Source organism: Cynocephalus volans, chromosome 11 (genome assembly GCF_027409185.1).
Source record: "Cynocephalus volans isolate mCynVol1 chromosome 11, mCynVol1.pri, whole genome shotgun sequence".
Taxonomy (NCBI): domain Eukaryota; kingdom Metazoa; phylum Chordata; class Mammalia; order Dermoptera; family Cynocephalidae; genus Cynocephalus; species Cynocephalus volans.
The window spans coordinates 118,492,902-118,507,867 of NC_084470.1; the positions used below are offsets into that span (position 1 = coordinate 118,492,902).

A 14,966-nucleotide genomic window follows, 5' to 3' on the forward strand; every position below is an offset into this window, starting at 1 on the left:
GAGTTATACCAAGCATCTTCTCTAGATCTGTCGCTGGAACTTTTATCAAATTTCTATTGGTTAATTTCCTTTTGACCATATTTCTTCATTAGAAGTGTTTAAATGAGGTGTTGATTTTGGTGGTCGTGGGCCACACAATTCAGACCCACCTACCCTTTGACAAGAAGTAGAAAAACATGGAGGGCTGTGGTAATCCTTGAAGAATTAAGGTACCAAGACCTTAGTTGTCTTAGTTGTTCATATTTAAATGAGAAAGAAAGAAATCCATTGAGGTGTGCCTGGAATTTAGAGCTGCTTTCTCTGTAGAAGCATATATTAACACATCCAAAGACCACAGCTGAGGGGCTGGGAGGTTGTTGAAAACTCAATGCGTATGTGGTGGGAGGTCTACTGCTGGTAACCCCACCTCTTGAGGGATCGTCAGAACTATGCTCTGGAGTCAGGGTAAGCCAAAAATAGATTAGCTATCTAGTAGGGAAGCCCAGTTTTGTATCATTACAATCCCCGGTTGGACTCAGGTCATTTAGAGCCCCAGGTCCCCATTACCACCCGCCATAAGCAAATCATCAACAAGAGACAAGACAACGTTATCAAAAGCTTTAAAAAGCAAGAGACAATGCTAACACCCCTGAGGGGATCTAGAAAATGAACTTCTAAACATTGATTTAAAAATAACTTTGCAGGGTCTGCCTGTGGCTCACTTGGGAGAGTGCGGTGCTGACAACACCAAGTCAAGGGTTAAGATCCCCTTACTGGTCATCTTTTAATAAATAAATATATATATATATATAAAATAAAAATAACTTTGCCTTAATATGTAAAAGGAGGGTATATATATATATATATATATATATATATATATATATATATAATAAAAATAAAAATAACTTTGCCTTAATATGTAAAAGGAGGCAAAAGACAACATTAAGAATTTTGGGGGCCGAGCCCGTGGCGCACTCGGAAGAGTGCGGCACTGGGAGCGCAGCGACGCTCCCGCCGCGGGTTCGGATCCTATATAGGACTGGCCGGTGCACTCACTGGCTGAGTGCCGGTCATGAAAAAGACAAAAAAAAAAAAATAATTTTGGTAGAAAAATCAGTACTACAAAAGGGAATCTTGAAACTGAAAAATGTAATAATTAAAGGTAAAAAATTAATTAATAATTAACATCAGATTATACATAGATGAATTAAGGCACTTTATTTATATTCACAAAAAAGCACAGAGAAACATAAAGTTCAAAAACACAGATATTAGCATAGGAACTGCAGAAAACTCAGTATAAAGGCTTAACATAAATGTAACTGAAGTACCAGAAGGTGATTGAAATAGTATTTGAGAATATTTATTTCAAATATTGAAGTATTTAAGTTGGAATTTTTCCCAAATCAATGAAAGGCATCAAACCTCAGGTTCTAGAAGCATTCTGAATCTCAAGCAGTATAAACACAAAGAAATCAGCCCAGACATATCTGAGAAAAACTGCTGAAAAATAAAGACAAAAAGAACTTCTTAAAAGCAATCAGAAAAAACAGACAACCTTCAAATGCCCAAAAGCAAAATTCTGCACAGAAACAGGGCAGAAGACGATGGAATGAAATCTTTCATGTGGCCAAAGAAAATGATTGCCAAGCTAGAATTTTACTTCCAGCAAATATATCTTTAAATATTAAGGCAAAACAAAGGCACGTTGAGACAAACAAAAAAAGACAATTTATCAACAGCAGACTGTCACTAAAGAACACTAAAGAGAATTCATCAGACAAAGAAGATGATAGCAGATATAAGACTGAAGAGTCAGGAGAGAAGAAAAAGCAATAAAAATAGCAATTATGTGGACAAATCTAACTAATTAGATTTTTTAAAACAATAATAACAATAACAATAGTAATAATAATGATAATAATAATATGGAGTTTAAGATACATGTAGAATTGAAATACACAAAAACAAAAGCATATAAGTCAAGTGGGATTAAATCAAGTTCAAGGTTTCTATGGTTTTGCATTGCCTGGGAAGAGGCAAAACCTATATTAGATTAAAAAGCAAGAATGTGTATTGTAATTTTTATTGTAAACACCAAAAAACATATGTATATATAGTAAAAAGTATATAAATACCAAGCAAATACCAGCTACAAAATTGAAAAAAAAAAGTTCAAAAGAAGTCAAGAAAAAAAGATATAAAACAGGCAGAAAATATAGTAAATAGTAAGATAATAGATATAAATTCAAATAAATTAATAATTACATTAACTGTACAGAAAGTGCTCTATTTAAATCATAAAAATTGTCAAATAAGATTAAAATATCCAACAATATCCTGCTCCGAAGATACACTTAAAATATAAAATTGCAGAAAGTTTAAAAGTAAAAAAGTAAAATAAGATAAACCATGCAACACTAACTCAAAAAAAGCTGTCAGAGCTATGTTAACATAAAAGTAGAATTTAAAGATAAAACAATCACAGTAATAAATAGGGTCATTTCATAATGATAAAAGGTTAAATTCGCCAGGAAAACATAACATTCTAAATTTGTATACATCCAGTAATGTAGTCTCAAAATATATAAAGCAAAAAACGGTTTAATAAAAAACCTAAGAAGATAAAAGACAAATTCACAGACAAAACCTTTCTCAGTAACTGATAGAACAAGGAGACAAGAACTCAGTATAGAAATGGACATAGATTTGAACACCATTATAAAATTAGATCTAATTGATATATGTACACCATTGTACCCAACAACTGCAAAATACACCCTTTTTCAAGTGTACGCCGAATATTTACAAACATTAACTAGATTCTGTGCAATGAAGGAAGTCTCGGCAAATTTCAAGGATTGTGTTCAACATTTTCAATAGAAAAGATGATACATACACACACACAGAAAACAAAGTTGAAGTTCACTTAATCTCACACTCATTGGAAGGCGTCCATGTCAAATTTTCCTGACAAGTCGCTGTTAGAGGCTCATTTAGAACAGGGCTATAGCCAGGCTTACACTGAAATTTCAATTCAGTACCAATTTTATATATTTTTTGGTCCCTTAGGTGGTAGTCAGTTCTGTCCCAGTAAGCAAAGGGAATGTCTGGAATGTCAGTACAACCATCTATCAAGAAAGCACAATTCTTACTGGGAATGGCATGTTGACCATGAGCTTGTCACACACACACACAAAAACTGATAGCACATATTTATTCAGCAAGAAACCAGATAATCAATTTTAAATGGGAATTCCAGGAAAAGACACAGCAGCACCATCACCCAATAGACTAGTGTCAAGCACTACACGCATGTGGCACTGGAGAGGCTGTTACAGAGAAGCATGTTATGGTGCAGAAAGAGGACAGTCTTTAGGTGTTGGGCTAACTGCACAGGAGCTTAGTTTTCCCTTCACTTCACTGAACCTCAGAATGGTTGATCTTCAGGGGAAGCGTTAGGATCACCAGGAATACACAGCAAAAATTTGCTCAAAGATATGATTAACTTTCAACTCTCTTTGCTTAATGGGGATTTTTTTTCCCCCCCCTTGGAAAGAGTTTCAAACTGGGCATAAGAACAAGTAAGCTAACCTTTGAATAGATCATACTCATGGGGAGTTAAAATACGAGGTAATCCCCTTGACATTGTGTCACTGTCACCTGGAAATTTACAATTTGGTCTCACACCAAGCTTTATATAACTTTTGCAGCTGAGTCTTCATTCGGTCTTGTATTTTTTTTCTATTTGACCATTTGCTAAAGGGCCTTGTGGATTGATCAAGTTGTTTATTTATTGAATTTCATCACTAAACATTTTGAACGGTATCTAAGTTCTTGTAATGGTAGAAGGGGGTAGGGAAACCACGATGCACAAGTGGCTTCCACACCAGATTAACCTTGTAGTGATTACTTAATCTCTCTTTCTCAGATTTCTCATCATTAAGATAGGATTAAAAATGGTAACTACCTATTAGAATTGTAAATATTAAATTAATTAATTGATTTAAAGCACATAGAACAGTGTTTGATATATAGCAAGCTCTAAATAAATGTTAACAATAGGTATCACTACTTTGATGAGTAATCTGTATTTATTTACAGCACCAAGGTCTCAAGGCCAATATTAGCCCAGTATCAGCCCATAGCTCACGGAGCACCGCTGTGCAAATTAAGAAAAGGAACTTCGTTAAAGGAATTTCACTTCCATCATTCACAAAATTCTCATATATTGGTTTCGTTAGTATAAGACACTTTACTATTGACTAATGGAATTTTTTTTGTAATAAATATATAAATCTACAATATCTGTGAGGTTATTGATGTCATGACTGTACGATATACATAAAATCCTTCAAATAACATTGAGATTACTAAAAAGAAAATCTTTCTTCTAACAGAAAAACTGGAGAAAAGTATTAATTTAACTTAAAATGATTATTGGGATTAAAGTGGATTTGTGCCTCTGAGCATGTACATTTATACTTCTAGATAATTTTAAATGCCAAATATTGAAACTCTGTCATAGTCCATACACACTGGGTTCCCAAGAGGGAATAAAAGGATACCACTTGTCATCAGCCTCACAGTGGATTACACTGCTGCCTATGAGGGTATAACCTTTCTTGCAGTTAATCACAACAGAGTTTTTGTATGTATAGAAGGACCTGAATCCAGAGATAAAAAATCCCTTTGGAATGTGTGGCTGGTGACAGATAATTTCTAAAGAAACATAGGAAAAGACATCTGAGTTATAAAAGAGAAATAGCAATAAAGATGTGACCGCAATTGTTGGTATGGCTGCAAGGAAGGCCTGAACAAATATATGAGTTTATCAAGTAGGTACAAAGAAAACTTTTAAAGATATATATATATATATATATATATATATATCACTTAAAATATATAGATTTTTTGTAATGATATATATTTACATATATATCTGTTAAAAAGATACACACACACACACCCTTTTGGTCCCTAGGAACATCAGCATAATGAGGTCCCATCATGTTGGTTGTTGTGGATAAAGTCCTCCAAATTTCTTATCAATAAAAACTAGCAATATCTAAACCCTGAAGCCCGAATCTCAAAGTCTCCAAATTGTTCCATTATAATGGCTTAACTTCCTGGATAATTTCGGTTGTGGGTCAGTGGCCCAGGGTAATGGAATGGTGGTCATGAAGAGGTAGCCAGGGCATCAGAGACCTGCACCCCCACAAGCAGAAAACAATCTGCCCCCAGCCTCCACCCCACATCCAGCCAGTCATCAAGTCCTGTCAATCCTGCCACCCTCCTCTCAGCTTCTCTCCAGGCCCATTGTCATGGCTACCTTTGAAGCTGCCTTCACTTTTCAGCTGGATGTTTGCAACAGGTACGTGTCAGTTATATTTTGTCTCATTTCAAATTGTTACCCTTTCAATGTCTCCCTTTTGCCTTCCTTCTGAACTCTTGAGAGTGACACACAAGGACCTTCATAACCTGACCTTTGCTAACCTATCCAGCCTCAGCTCTTGCCTTTTCTACTGTTAGTATGCAGTCCTGACTCCAGACATTTTTAACTCTTTTCACTATTATGCTCTCTCTTGCTCCAGCATTGGCTGCGTCCATGTACTGAGTCACAACTGTGAATGACACTGTGTTTTTAAAGGCACCTTAATTGTAGTAAAGACAGATGTCCTAGACCAGCTGGCTGAGTCATTACTGATAGTGACATAACAACATCTCTCTGCTTTCCCTAGAGAGGTTGGGGGAAGTGACTTTCTTCGGTTGTCTTTTACTCCTAACCTGCTGATGTTGGTATGGTTTCGTGTGCTCCATAGGCATGTATGGTTGGCATTGCTAGCGTCCACCCATATTTCCAGCTACTCCAGGATAAACAGAAGACTGTGTTTGCCAGTTCCTTTGCGCTAGCCAGAAACAAGGGACTCGTTCTGGCCAAAAGACTATAATGACAAGTGATATGTGTCACTTTCAGGTCAAAAAACTTGAGAACCAGGGTTTGACCTTCCTTGCTCTCCTCCTCTGCTTGAACCGATTGTTAGATTTTGATATGAAGGTGTCAGGATAACTAAATAATCTGGATTACCATATAAATGGCAGCTGCCCTGGAGAGTTTCCCAGGCTATCAGTGCACTAAGAAGGAGCTTGAAAAAAACTTTTACTATAAAAAGGCTTTGAGCTTTTGGTGTTGATTATGACCACAGCACAGTCTATGCTGTCCTGATTGATTCAGCATGTAGTGAGATTGGTTGAACATATGAATGACTTCATTATTGCAATGATTAGTTTGTCTTTGAATCATTCCACTTCCCCCAATATACACACTCTCCTTTTTCTTTTAAACAAAAGAGAAAAATTCAAAGATTTCATCCTTATGACTTACTTTCACAAGTAGGAGGGCTTGGGCTCCAGACACCTATTGTTTTATTCTCCACTGTGCAGGAAATGGAGGCTTCGCCTAAGAGTGAGAAGTTGGGGTCACAGGTGTAGGTGACTGAAGACCCATATGTGTAGATCTCTTCACCTCCACCATTGTGCTTCCCATTGCTGATGTGTGGAGGGGACTCGCACTTGACAACTGAGATGAGAGAGGGAAGACTATTTTTAATCAGGGATGGCATTGTTACACATCTAAAATTCATGCAAATTCTAATTCTAATTGCACAGAAGTGTTATTACTTAATATGGCTTAGGTTTGAAGTCAAGTCAGAAAAAAAATACTTACTTACGCATAGTGGGAAAGGTTCACTCCAGTCAACTTCTTTACCTCGGATCTCACACTGGCTAGTGGCTGACCCAACTAAGATAAATCTGAATAACACAGGTCAAAGATTTTAGGAAAATTCGTCTTACTGTAGACATAAATTGCCAATTAGGCTTTTAACAAACGGAATTTTTGTTCAATATATTGAAATAAAAAAATAATGCTCTCTTGATTACTAATTATCATTTGAGCCTACTGGCAGATAAATTTCATTACATCAAACAGAGGGCTTATTGTTTTTATTTTTTAAAATTCTCTTGCTCATTTAAGCCACATTATTAAGCTGTTTCTTGGGATCAGGTGGTACCCATTCATAATCAATACAAAGAGTACATAACAAGCTTTGCATTCAAAATCTTAGGACTCCATTTAATTCTTATGTCTTTCCCTAACAAGGTAAAATCAAGCAGTACAAAACAGGAAAATGGTTCACTCGAGCTTGTTATGTAGTTTTCTTTGAATAAATTATCAAAACTCATTACTAATATAAACCAGTATTTTGTCCTCTGAATTGAATTTTCCTTCTGGTTTCTAGAGCTTGGCTTACTCTCATAAATCATTAACTTTCTCATTAAATCTCATTTCTCTTCCTCTTGACAAGTCCCAGTCTTTTTTCCAAGACTTTCACCATTAAATAAAAATTACCCTGAATATCAATGAAAAGTTCCTGAATAAAATGTTATCAAACAGAATACAGAAACACTTTAAAAACAAACAAATAAATAACATGACCAAATGGGTTTATTCCAAGAAAGAAAAGAATCTTCAAAATTAGGAAATAAATTAACATAAAATACATTGTTTTGGGTTGAATGTATCCCCTCAAAATTCATATATTGAAATCCTAACCTCCCAGTGTGACTATATTTGCATAAGAAACTAATTAAGGTTCATAAGTATGGGGCCCTGATCCAAGAGTATTAGAGTTCTTATAAAAAGAAATACAATAGAACCCTCACACTCCCCCTGCCACCTCTACCCCCACCTGTGTGCTTGCACCAAAGAAAGGCCCTGTGAGGGCATAGAAGGCTGTGGGCTGTCTGCTGCCAGAAAGAGAGCCCTCACTAGAAATCAAACCTTGACAAACTTTGGTCTGGGACTTCCAGATTCCAGAACTGTGAAAAATAAATTCCAATTGTTTCAGCCACCCAGCCTGTGGTTTTTTGTTATGGCAGCCAAAGCAGACTAATATATACATGATGTTAATAAATTGAAGAAAAAACATACCATCATCTTAATAGACACTAAAATGGCATTTGAAAAAAAAAATCAACAATTATTTTTGGCACAAAATGTTTAATGTAATAATAATCAGTGGAGGAACTTAGGAGAAAAATGTAGTCATTTCTGCTAAGGTCAATCATAAGAAAATAATGGCCAGTCTTAGTATTTTATTTGAGATAACTGCTACCAAATTAGATAAGAAAAAAAGGATTAGAAATACAACGAAAAGTAGAAAAGGGAAAGCAACAGAATTGCTATTTTCAGATGACATAATTACATCTAGATGACATAATGACATACCTGGAAATCCAAAGAGAATTCAACTGAAAGGCTATTATAAATAATAAAGGAATTCAGGTCATTGGGGAGATATGAGATTAATATATAGAAATTAATAGTTTCCATATATGCAGAAAAACACTGTTGGAAGATATAATAAAAGAAAAGATGCCATTCTTAATTTCACAAATAAAAGTAAAAAAGATGCCAAAGAATAAACATGAGAATTGAAAATCTAAATGGGGAGAACACTAAAACAATCCTGAAACATACACACTTAGCCACCCACACACACACAAAAAAAAGAGTAGGAGAAATGGGAAGGCATAACAAAGTCTTAGCTAGGAAGACTCAACGTCATAAAATATCTATTCTCTTAAAATTTATTTAAAAGTTAATGCAATTGATTAAAAGCAAAAATCAACTAATTTAAAAGTTCATATAGGAATATGAACAAGCAAACAGTCAGAAAAACCCTGTTAATGCAGAACAGTAAGGGAGGATACTTCTAAATGATGTTACACACTACAAAAATACAAGAGACAGGAACCGGTTGTGTGAATATACAGAAAAACTAAATGCATAAAATAGAAAGCCCCAAAATATGCTCATGTACATTTGGGAATTAAATATATTTTCTTAAATAATATGTCATCTCATATTAAATGTGGACTTTTTTATAAATGATGCTAAGACAATATGAAAGTCATACAGAGAAAGATAAAATTGGAAAAATCCAAAACCTATTTATGACTTAAAAAAAACCCAAAAAACCTTTCAGCAAACTAGAAATAGAGGAATACTTCCTCACCTTGATATAGAGCATCTACAAAAATCCTTCAAGTAACATACTTAATGGTGAAAGCCTGAAGCTTTTCCTCAAAGATTGAGAACAAGGCAAAGACATCCATTCTCACCACTGCTGTTCAACATAGTACTAGAAGTTCTGGCAAACACAGTAAGAAAATAAAAAATAAGAAGCATGCATATTGGAAAGGAAGGAAAAAAAACTATCCCTATTTGTAGATGACATTAATGTCTGTAGAAAATCACAGGGAACTTATGAAAACAAAGTGGAACAACAACAACAACAAAAATTCCAACAACTAGTAAGTGAGTACAGCAAGACAGCAAGACACATGATCAACACACTGAAGCAATCACGTTTCTGTAGACTAGCAACAGACTAACACAGACCAGGTAGCTCGGTTGGTTGCAGTGTGGTGCTGACAACACCACGATCCAGGGTTTGATCCCTGGACATGCAAACTGCCAAACACAAACAACAAAAAAAATCCCCACAAAAATTAAAAACACGTCATTTCCAATTGCTCTGAAAAATGAAATATTTAGATATAAATATAACAAAATATGTACAGGATCTGTATGCTGAAAATTACAAAATGCTGATGAGAGAAATCAAAGATCTAAATGAATGGAGAGGCATATCGTGCTCAAGGTTTGGAAGACTCAACACTGTAAACATGTCAGCTCTCCCTATATTGATCTGTAAGTTAAATGCAAATCCCATAAAAATTTTAGTTTACTATGGACTTAAAAAGTTTACTATGGACATAGACAAGCCTATTCTAAAATTCGTATGGAAAAGTGCAAGACCTGAAATACCTAAACCAATTTTGAAAAACAAGAAGAGGATGGTAGAAATAATTTTACCCAATATTGACTAACTATTTAGCTACAGTGATTAAGAAACTGTGCTATTGGTGGAAAGATAAACACATAGATGAATAAAACAGAATGGAAACCTGGAAACAGACCCACATGAATACGCCCAAATGTTTTTTAACAATCATGGAAAAGCAATTCGATGAATAAAGGATAGCTTTTCAACAAATGGTGCTGGAGTAATCATCCATAGGCAAAAAAAAAAAAAAAAAAAAATTAACCTTAACCTAAAACTTCTCCTTATACAAAAATTAGCTCAAAATGAATCACAGACAAATATAAAACGTAAAACTATAAAACCTTTGGGAAAAAAAAATCACATAGGAGAAGATCTTCAGAACCTAATGCTAAGGGAAGATTTCATAAACCTGACACCAAAAACACAATCCATAAAAGAAAAATTGATAAACTAGACCTCACCGAAATTAAAAATGCTTGCTCTGTAAAAGAACCTGTGAAGAGGAGGAAAAGGCAAGTCACAGCCACAGAGTGGGAGAAAATATTTGCAAACCGCATATCCAATAAAGGACTAGTACCTAGATATGTAAAGAACTCTCAAAGCTCAACAGCAAAAACTAAATAATCCAATTATAAAATGTGAAAAAGATATGAATAGATATTTCATTGAATGGAAGATGTTCAACATCATTAGTTATTACAGAGATGCAAATTAAAACCACAATGAAATATCACTACACACCAGGTAGAATGGCTAAAATGAAAAATTGTAACAATACCAAACGCTGGTGTGGATGGGTAGGGATAATGCATTCATTTTCTGCTGGAAATGTAAAATGATACATCCTCTCTAGAAAACAGGCAGTTTTCTTACAAAATGAAACATGTAACTACTATATGATCTATTAATTGCATTTCTGGGCATTTATCCTAGAAAAATGAAAACGAGTTCACACGAAAAATCTGTGTATGAATATTTATAGCAGTTTTATTCATAATAGCCAAGAATGAAACAATCCACGTGTCCTTCAATGGGTGAAGGGTTAAACAAATTCTATACTGTGGAATACTGCTTCAGCAGTAAAATCAAACTATTAATATGCATAACACCTTAGATGGATGTCCGGAGAATTATGCTGAGTGATAAGAACCAATCTCAAAGGTTACATACTGTGTGATTCCATGTATATTCTTGAAATGACACGATTATGGGAATGGAGAATTGATCAGCAGTTGCCAGAGGTTAAGGTGAGCGGAGGGATGGATTTGGCTATAAGAGGGTAGCACAAGAAATTCTTTCAATGAAACTGTTCTGTATCTTGACTGTGGTGGTAGCCACATGAGTCTACATGTGATAAAATTGCATAGAACTAAAAACACACACACACTCACACAAATGAGGGCATGTCAAACTGGTGAAATCTGAATAAGGTCAATGGATTGTATCAATGTTCATTTTTGGGTTGTGATACTGTACTATAGTCACGCAAAATGTTACCATTGGGGGAAACTAGCAACAATGGTATATGGAATCTCTCTGTATTATTTGTTGTAACTTCATATGACCCTACACTTACCTCAAAATAAAAAAGCTTAAAAAACTACATGGAGGTTTTATTTTCTCCTCTTAATAGGCAAAAATTCAAAAGTTTGACAAAATATTCAATAGTAGAGGTGGTGGAGAAACAGACATTTATTTACATTACAAAATTTTACAGTCTATGCAGAGCAATTTTTCACTATTTATGAAAATTTTAAAGTATATTCTCTCTGATTCAGCAATCCCACTTCTGGGAATTTATCCTATGACCTATCTACATGCATAACATATATAGATTATTCATCAGGGCCTTGAATGTAACAGCACAGAACAGGAAACACACAAAGGCCTATCAATAAGGATCATTAAATAAACTATGATAAGTTATGATATATGCACTGGAAAATTACACAACTGTAAACACACACACATACACACAGAATGAGGAAGCACTTGGTGCCTGAATACAAAGATTTCTATTACATATTTCTCTTAGTGAGTTTGGGTGCTATAACAAAATACCATAAATAAACAACAGAAATTTATTTCTCACAGTTGTAAAGGCTGGGAAGTATGAGACCAGGGTGCCAGCATGTATGGGTTCTGGTGAGGGCCCTCTTCCTGGTTTGGAGCTGGCTATCTTCTTGCCATGTCTTCAGATGGCAGAGAGAGAAGAAGCAAGCTCTCTCATGTATCTTCTTATAAGGGCACTAATCCCTTCATGAGAGCTCCACCCTCATGACCTAATTACCTTCCAAAGGACCCATCTCCAAATGCCATCATACTGGAGATTAAGATAAGAATTTGGGGGGAACACGAACAAACATTCAGCCCATAGCAATATTGTTAAGTGAAAAAAATAAAAGCAAGGTTCAAAACAATGCACACAGATAACTTCTGTGTAATTGAGGGCAAAATATTGATTAAAATATTTGCACTTGCTTGTATTTACATAAGCAAACACTAAAAAGATAAATCAGAAACTAACCAAAATCATTTCCTGTCAGTGAGAGAGAAATGGGATGAATGAAGATATGGTAGAAGCTAGAATTCTTGGTATGTACCTTTACACACCATTTTTATTTCTGAAATGTATGAATGCACTAACTCCATATAGAAATTAATTGAGAAGTAAAGTATTGCTTCTAGGTTGCCTTATACTCACCCCTCTGAGCAGCTGAATTCTATGGTTGAACCAAGGAGAAGACCTGATTTAATTTCCACTTTCCCATTGGTTAAGTCTCCTGGGTTACTACATTGCTTCCCTAGAAGGAACATTAAAATGGTGACGAGTGACTCCAATTACTCACAAGATACCACATTAGAAAAAGAGTTTGGTTAATTAACTTTAACTCCTGCTTCCAGATAAACCCAGAGATTTTTTTTTCAATGCTTATTTCTGATCCTGGCGCATTGAATTTTTATTCTGAGGAAAAATAAATTTAAACTTATATCCCATTTTTCTCACACATTTTAAGGAGAAGAAACTATGCTTAGTTTCATTTGCTCAATTAGACCACTGTGATAATAGAGGATGCGATACATCGACCAGTTGTGCACATAAATGCCTGCTCTCGAAAATGTATATCCTTGGTCACAGAGGAGCAGAAAAAAATATAATTAAGACTGTTGAAAAAAAATACCTGAGTGTAATCCCAACTGACTTCTTCCAAATAGTATAGGTGATGTTAATTCTGAAGACTACTTTGATCAAAGATTTTTCGTGTGAATTAAGAAATTTATTAAGTTCCTAAGGGAACTCTCCAGAAAAAAAAAAAAAAAAAGGTACAGGTTAGAAAAATAAATGTTGATACTTACTGGCACAAAAGATACTATATTTCCATGAGCCGTCAACATTACAAGCAACCTGACTTGAACTGACTCTACGGTAGCCAGGGCGGCAGGTATATTTCAGGACAGTTCCAGTTTTGAAAGCCGTATCATACAACACGGTTATTGGCGAAGCAAACGATAAACTGGGAGGAGGACCACAATCACCTGGAAACCAAAATGTCGAGGAAAACCGAAAGTTATATCTTGAAACACAGCATTTCAATGTTTGAGTAATGAGATTTTTTCAGAAGGGACCCTGATTTTCCTTTACATCATAACTCCTGTTATTCCACTTTCCAATGAATACAGTGAATGATCACTGGTGTATGTTTGCTAATTAAGGATAATAACAAAAATAGTTTGAAAAGGCAGAAAAATGTTATGTATCTTTCTACGTATAAGTGATAAAATTTATCAGAAATAGACGAATAGACCTGAATTTCATCGTTCTGTCAGATCGTTCACATCTGCCTACTTCGAATGCAAGGATCTAAGCCATACCATAAAGTCCTCCCTCTTGCCTTAGAAGGAACATATTTTTTGTTCATGATGGCATTATGTAAGATTAGATGCCTCAGGAGTCAGGGATGAAAAGGGGGCATTTTCTTTATGTCCCTTTGGACTTTTTGGATTATGAATAGATTATCTATGTGAAAATAAAAGTGAAAATGTTTTTCAAAAGCATCACGAGATACAGAATACATTAAATACTTGAGAAATAAAATTTAATTCTACCTCCCTGGCAAGAATTAAAGCATTAAGTTATCTTCCAGAAGCCCTAGCACTATTACACTAGCACTCTGCATTCTGAATAACCACACAGCCAGAGAAAGTTCGTGGTCAGGTTGGCAGATAGTATATATTTATTCCACGTCATAGTTAGTTAGATTGTTTGGAGATTCCTGTTGAAGAATATAAAAGGGAGTATCAGGAGGGTCTATAAAACGGTCTTTTTGTGGGTTCATAGCAAGTTTCCCTAAATTCCAGGTGGTCAAATACATCACACAATGTTAAAGATAGATATCTGTAAGACATCTATTAAAATAAGGTATTTGATAAACTCAGTTGTGCGGTGACAATCTGCCCTATCTTCCCATTACTCACCTACAACAGTAGTGAACAAAACAGTGACCAAGGTCATTTGGAACAGAGTCGGATCAGAGGCTTTCCACAGCGTAGAGAAGGACCAGGCTTCCATTTTCCCTTTTCTATTGAGGCTGGAGCTCTCAGAGTGTGCACATGGAGCTCTGGGAGAGTGCGTGCTCTGATGCCTCTTTAGTATTTTTCTGCTGAAAGAACTCAAACAGTCATTGAATTCCTACTTGACATAAAGAACCAAGAAAAAATGACGTGGGAACTTATGCTTCGGGAATTAACATTCATTCAATAGATTGATCGTGTTTTCGCAAGTGAGTTTTCAGTAGTTTGGCAGTCATTCCTGTGCTCTGGCTGGCCTAGACAGTATGAGGTCCCTGACAGTTCTAAACACTTTCCTACCCTCCGTACCAGGGCCCACCTCTGCCCACTTTCCCCTTCCTCCATCACATCCTACACATTTTTTCAGACACATCTCCAATGTCTTTTTTATCCTCCAGTTTGAACTCCATATTCCAATTACAATTTTGTGTTTAATACTCTATTTTAATTCTGACTCAGATTATAGCTAATGTCTAAAGTTCGTCTTTCTTATTAAACCAC

At 35.3% G+C, this 14,966-nt stretch overlaps 1 protein-coding gene across 1 annotated transcript in view; it reads right to left on the bottom strand.

Annotated features, from left to right (window-relative positions):
- LOC134390237 (uncharacterized) overlaps nt 1-14,520 on the bottom strand; it is a 56,355-nt gene extending 41,835 nt beyond the window's left edge. The window contains exons 1-7 of the mRNA XM_063113458.1: nt 14,373-14,520; nt 13,254-13,433; nt 12,601-12,700; nt 6,710-6,795; nt 6,368-6,562; nt 4,522-4,704; nt 2,916-3,113 (exon numbers count right to left, since the gene is read on the bottom strand). Coding sequence (XP_062969528.1) covers nt 2,916-3,113; nt 4,522-4,704; nt 6,368-6,562; nt 6,710-6,795; nt 12,601-12,700; nt 13,254-13,433; nt 14,373-14,466 — 1,036 coding nt within the window. The 5' untranslated portion in view covers nt 14,467-14,520. The remainder of the gene's footprint in view (nt 1-2,915; nt 3,114-4,521; nt 4,705-6,367; nt 6,563-6,709; nt 6,796-12,600; nt 12,701-13,253; nt 13,434-14,372) is intronic.
- Between the last annotated feature and the right edge of the window lie 446 nt (nt 14,521-14,966).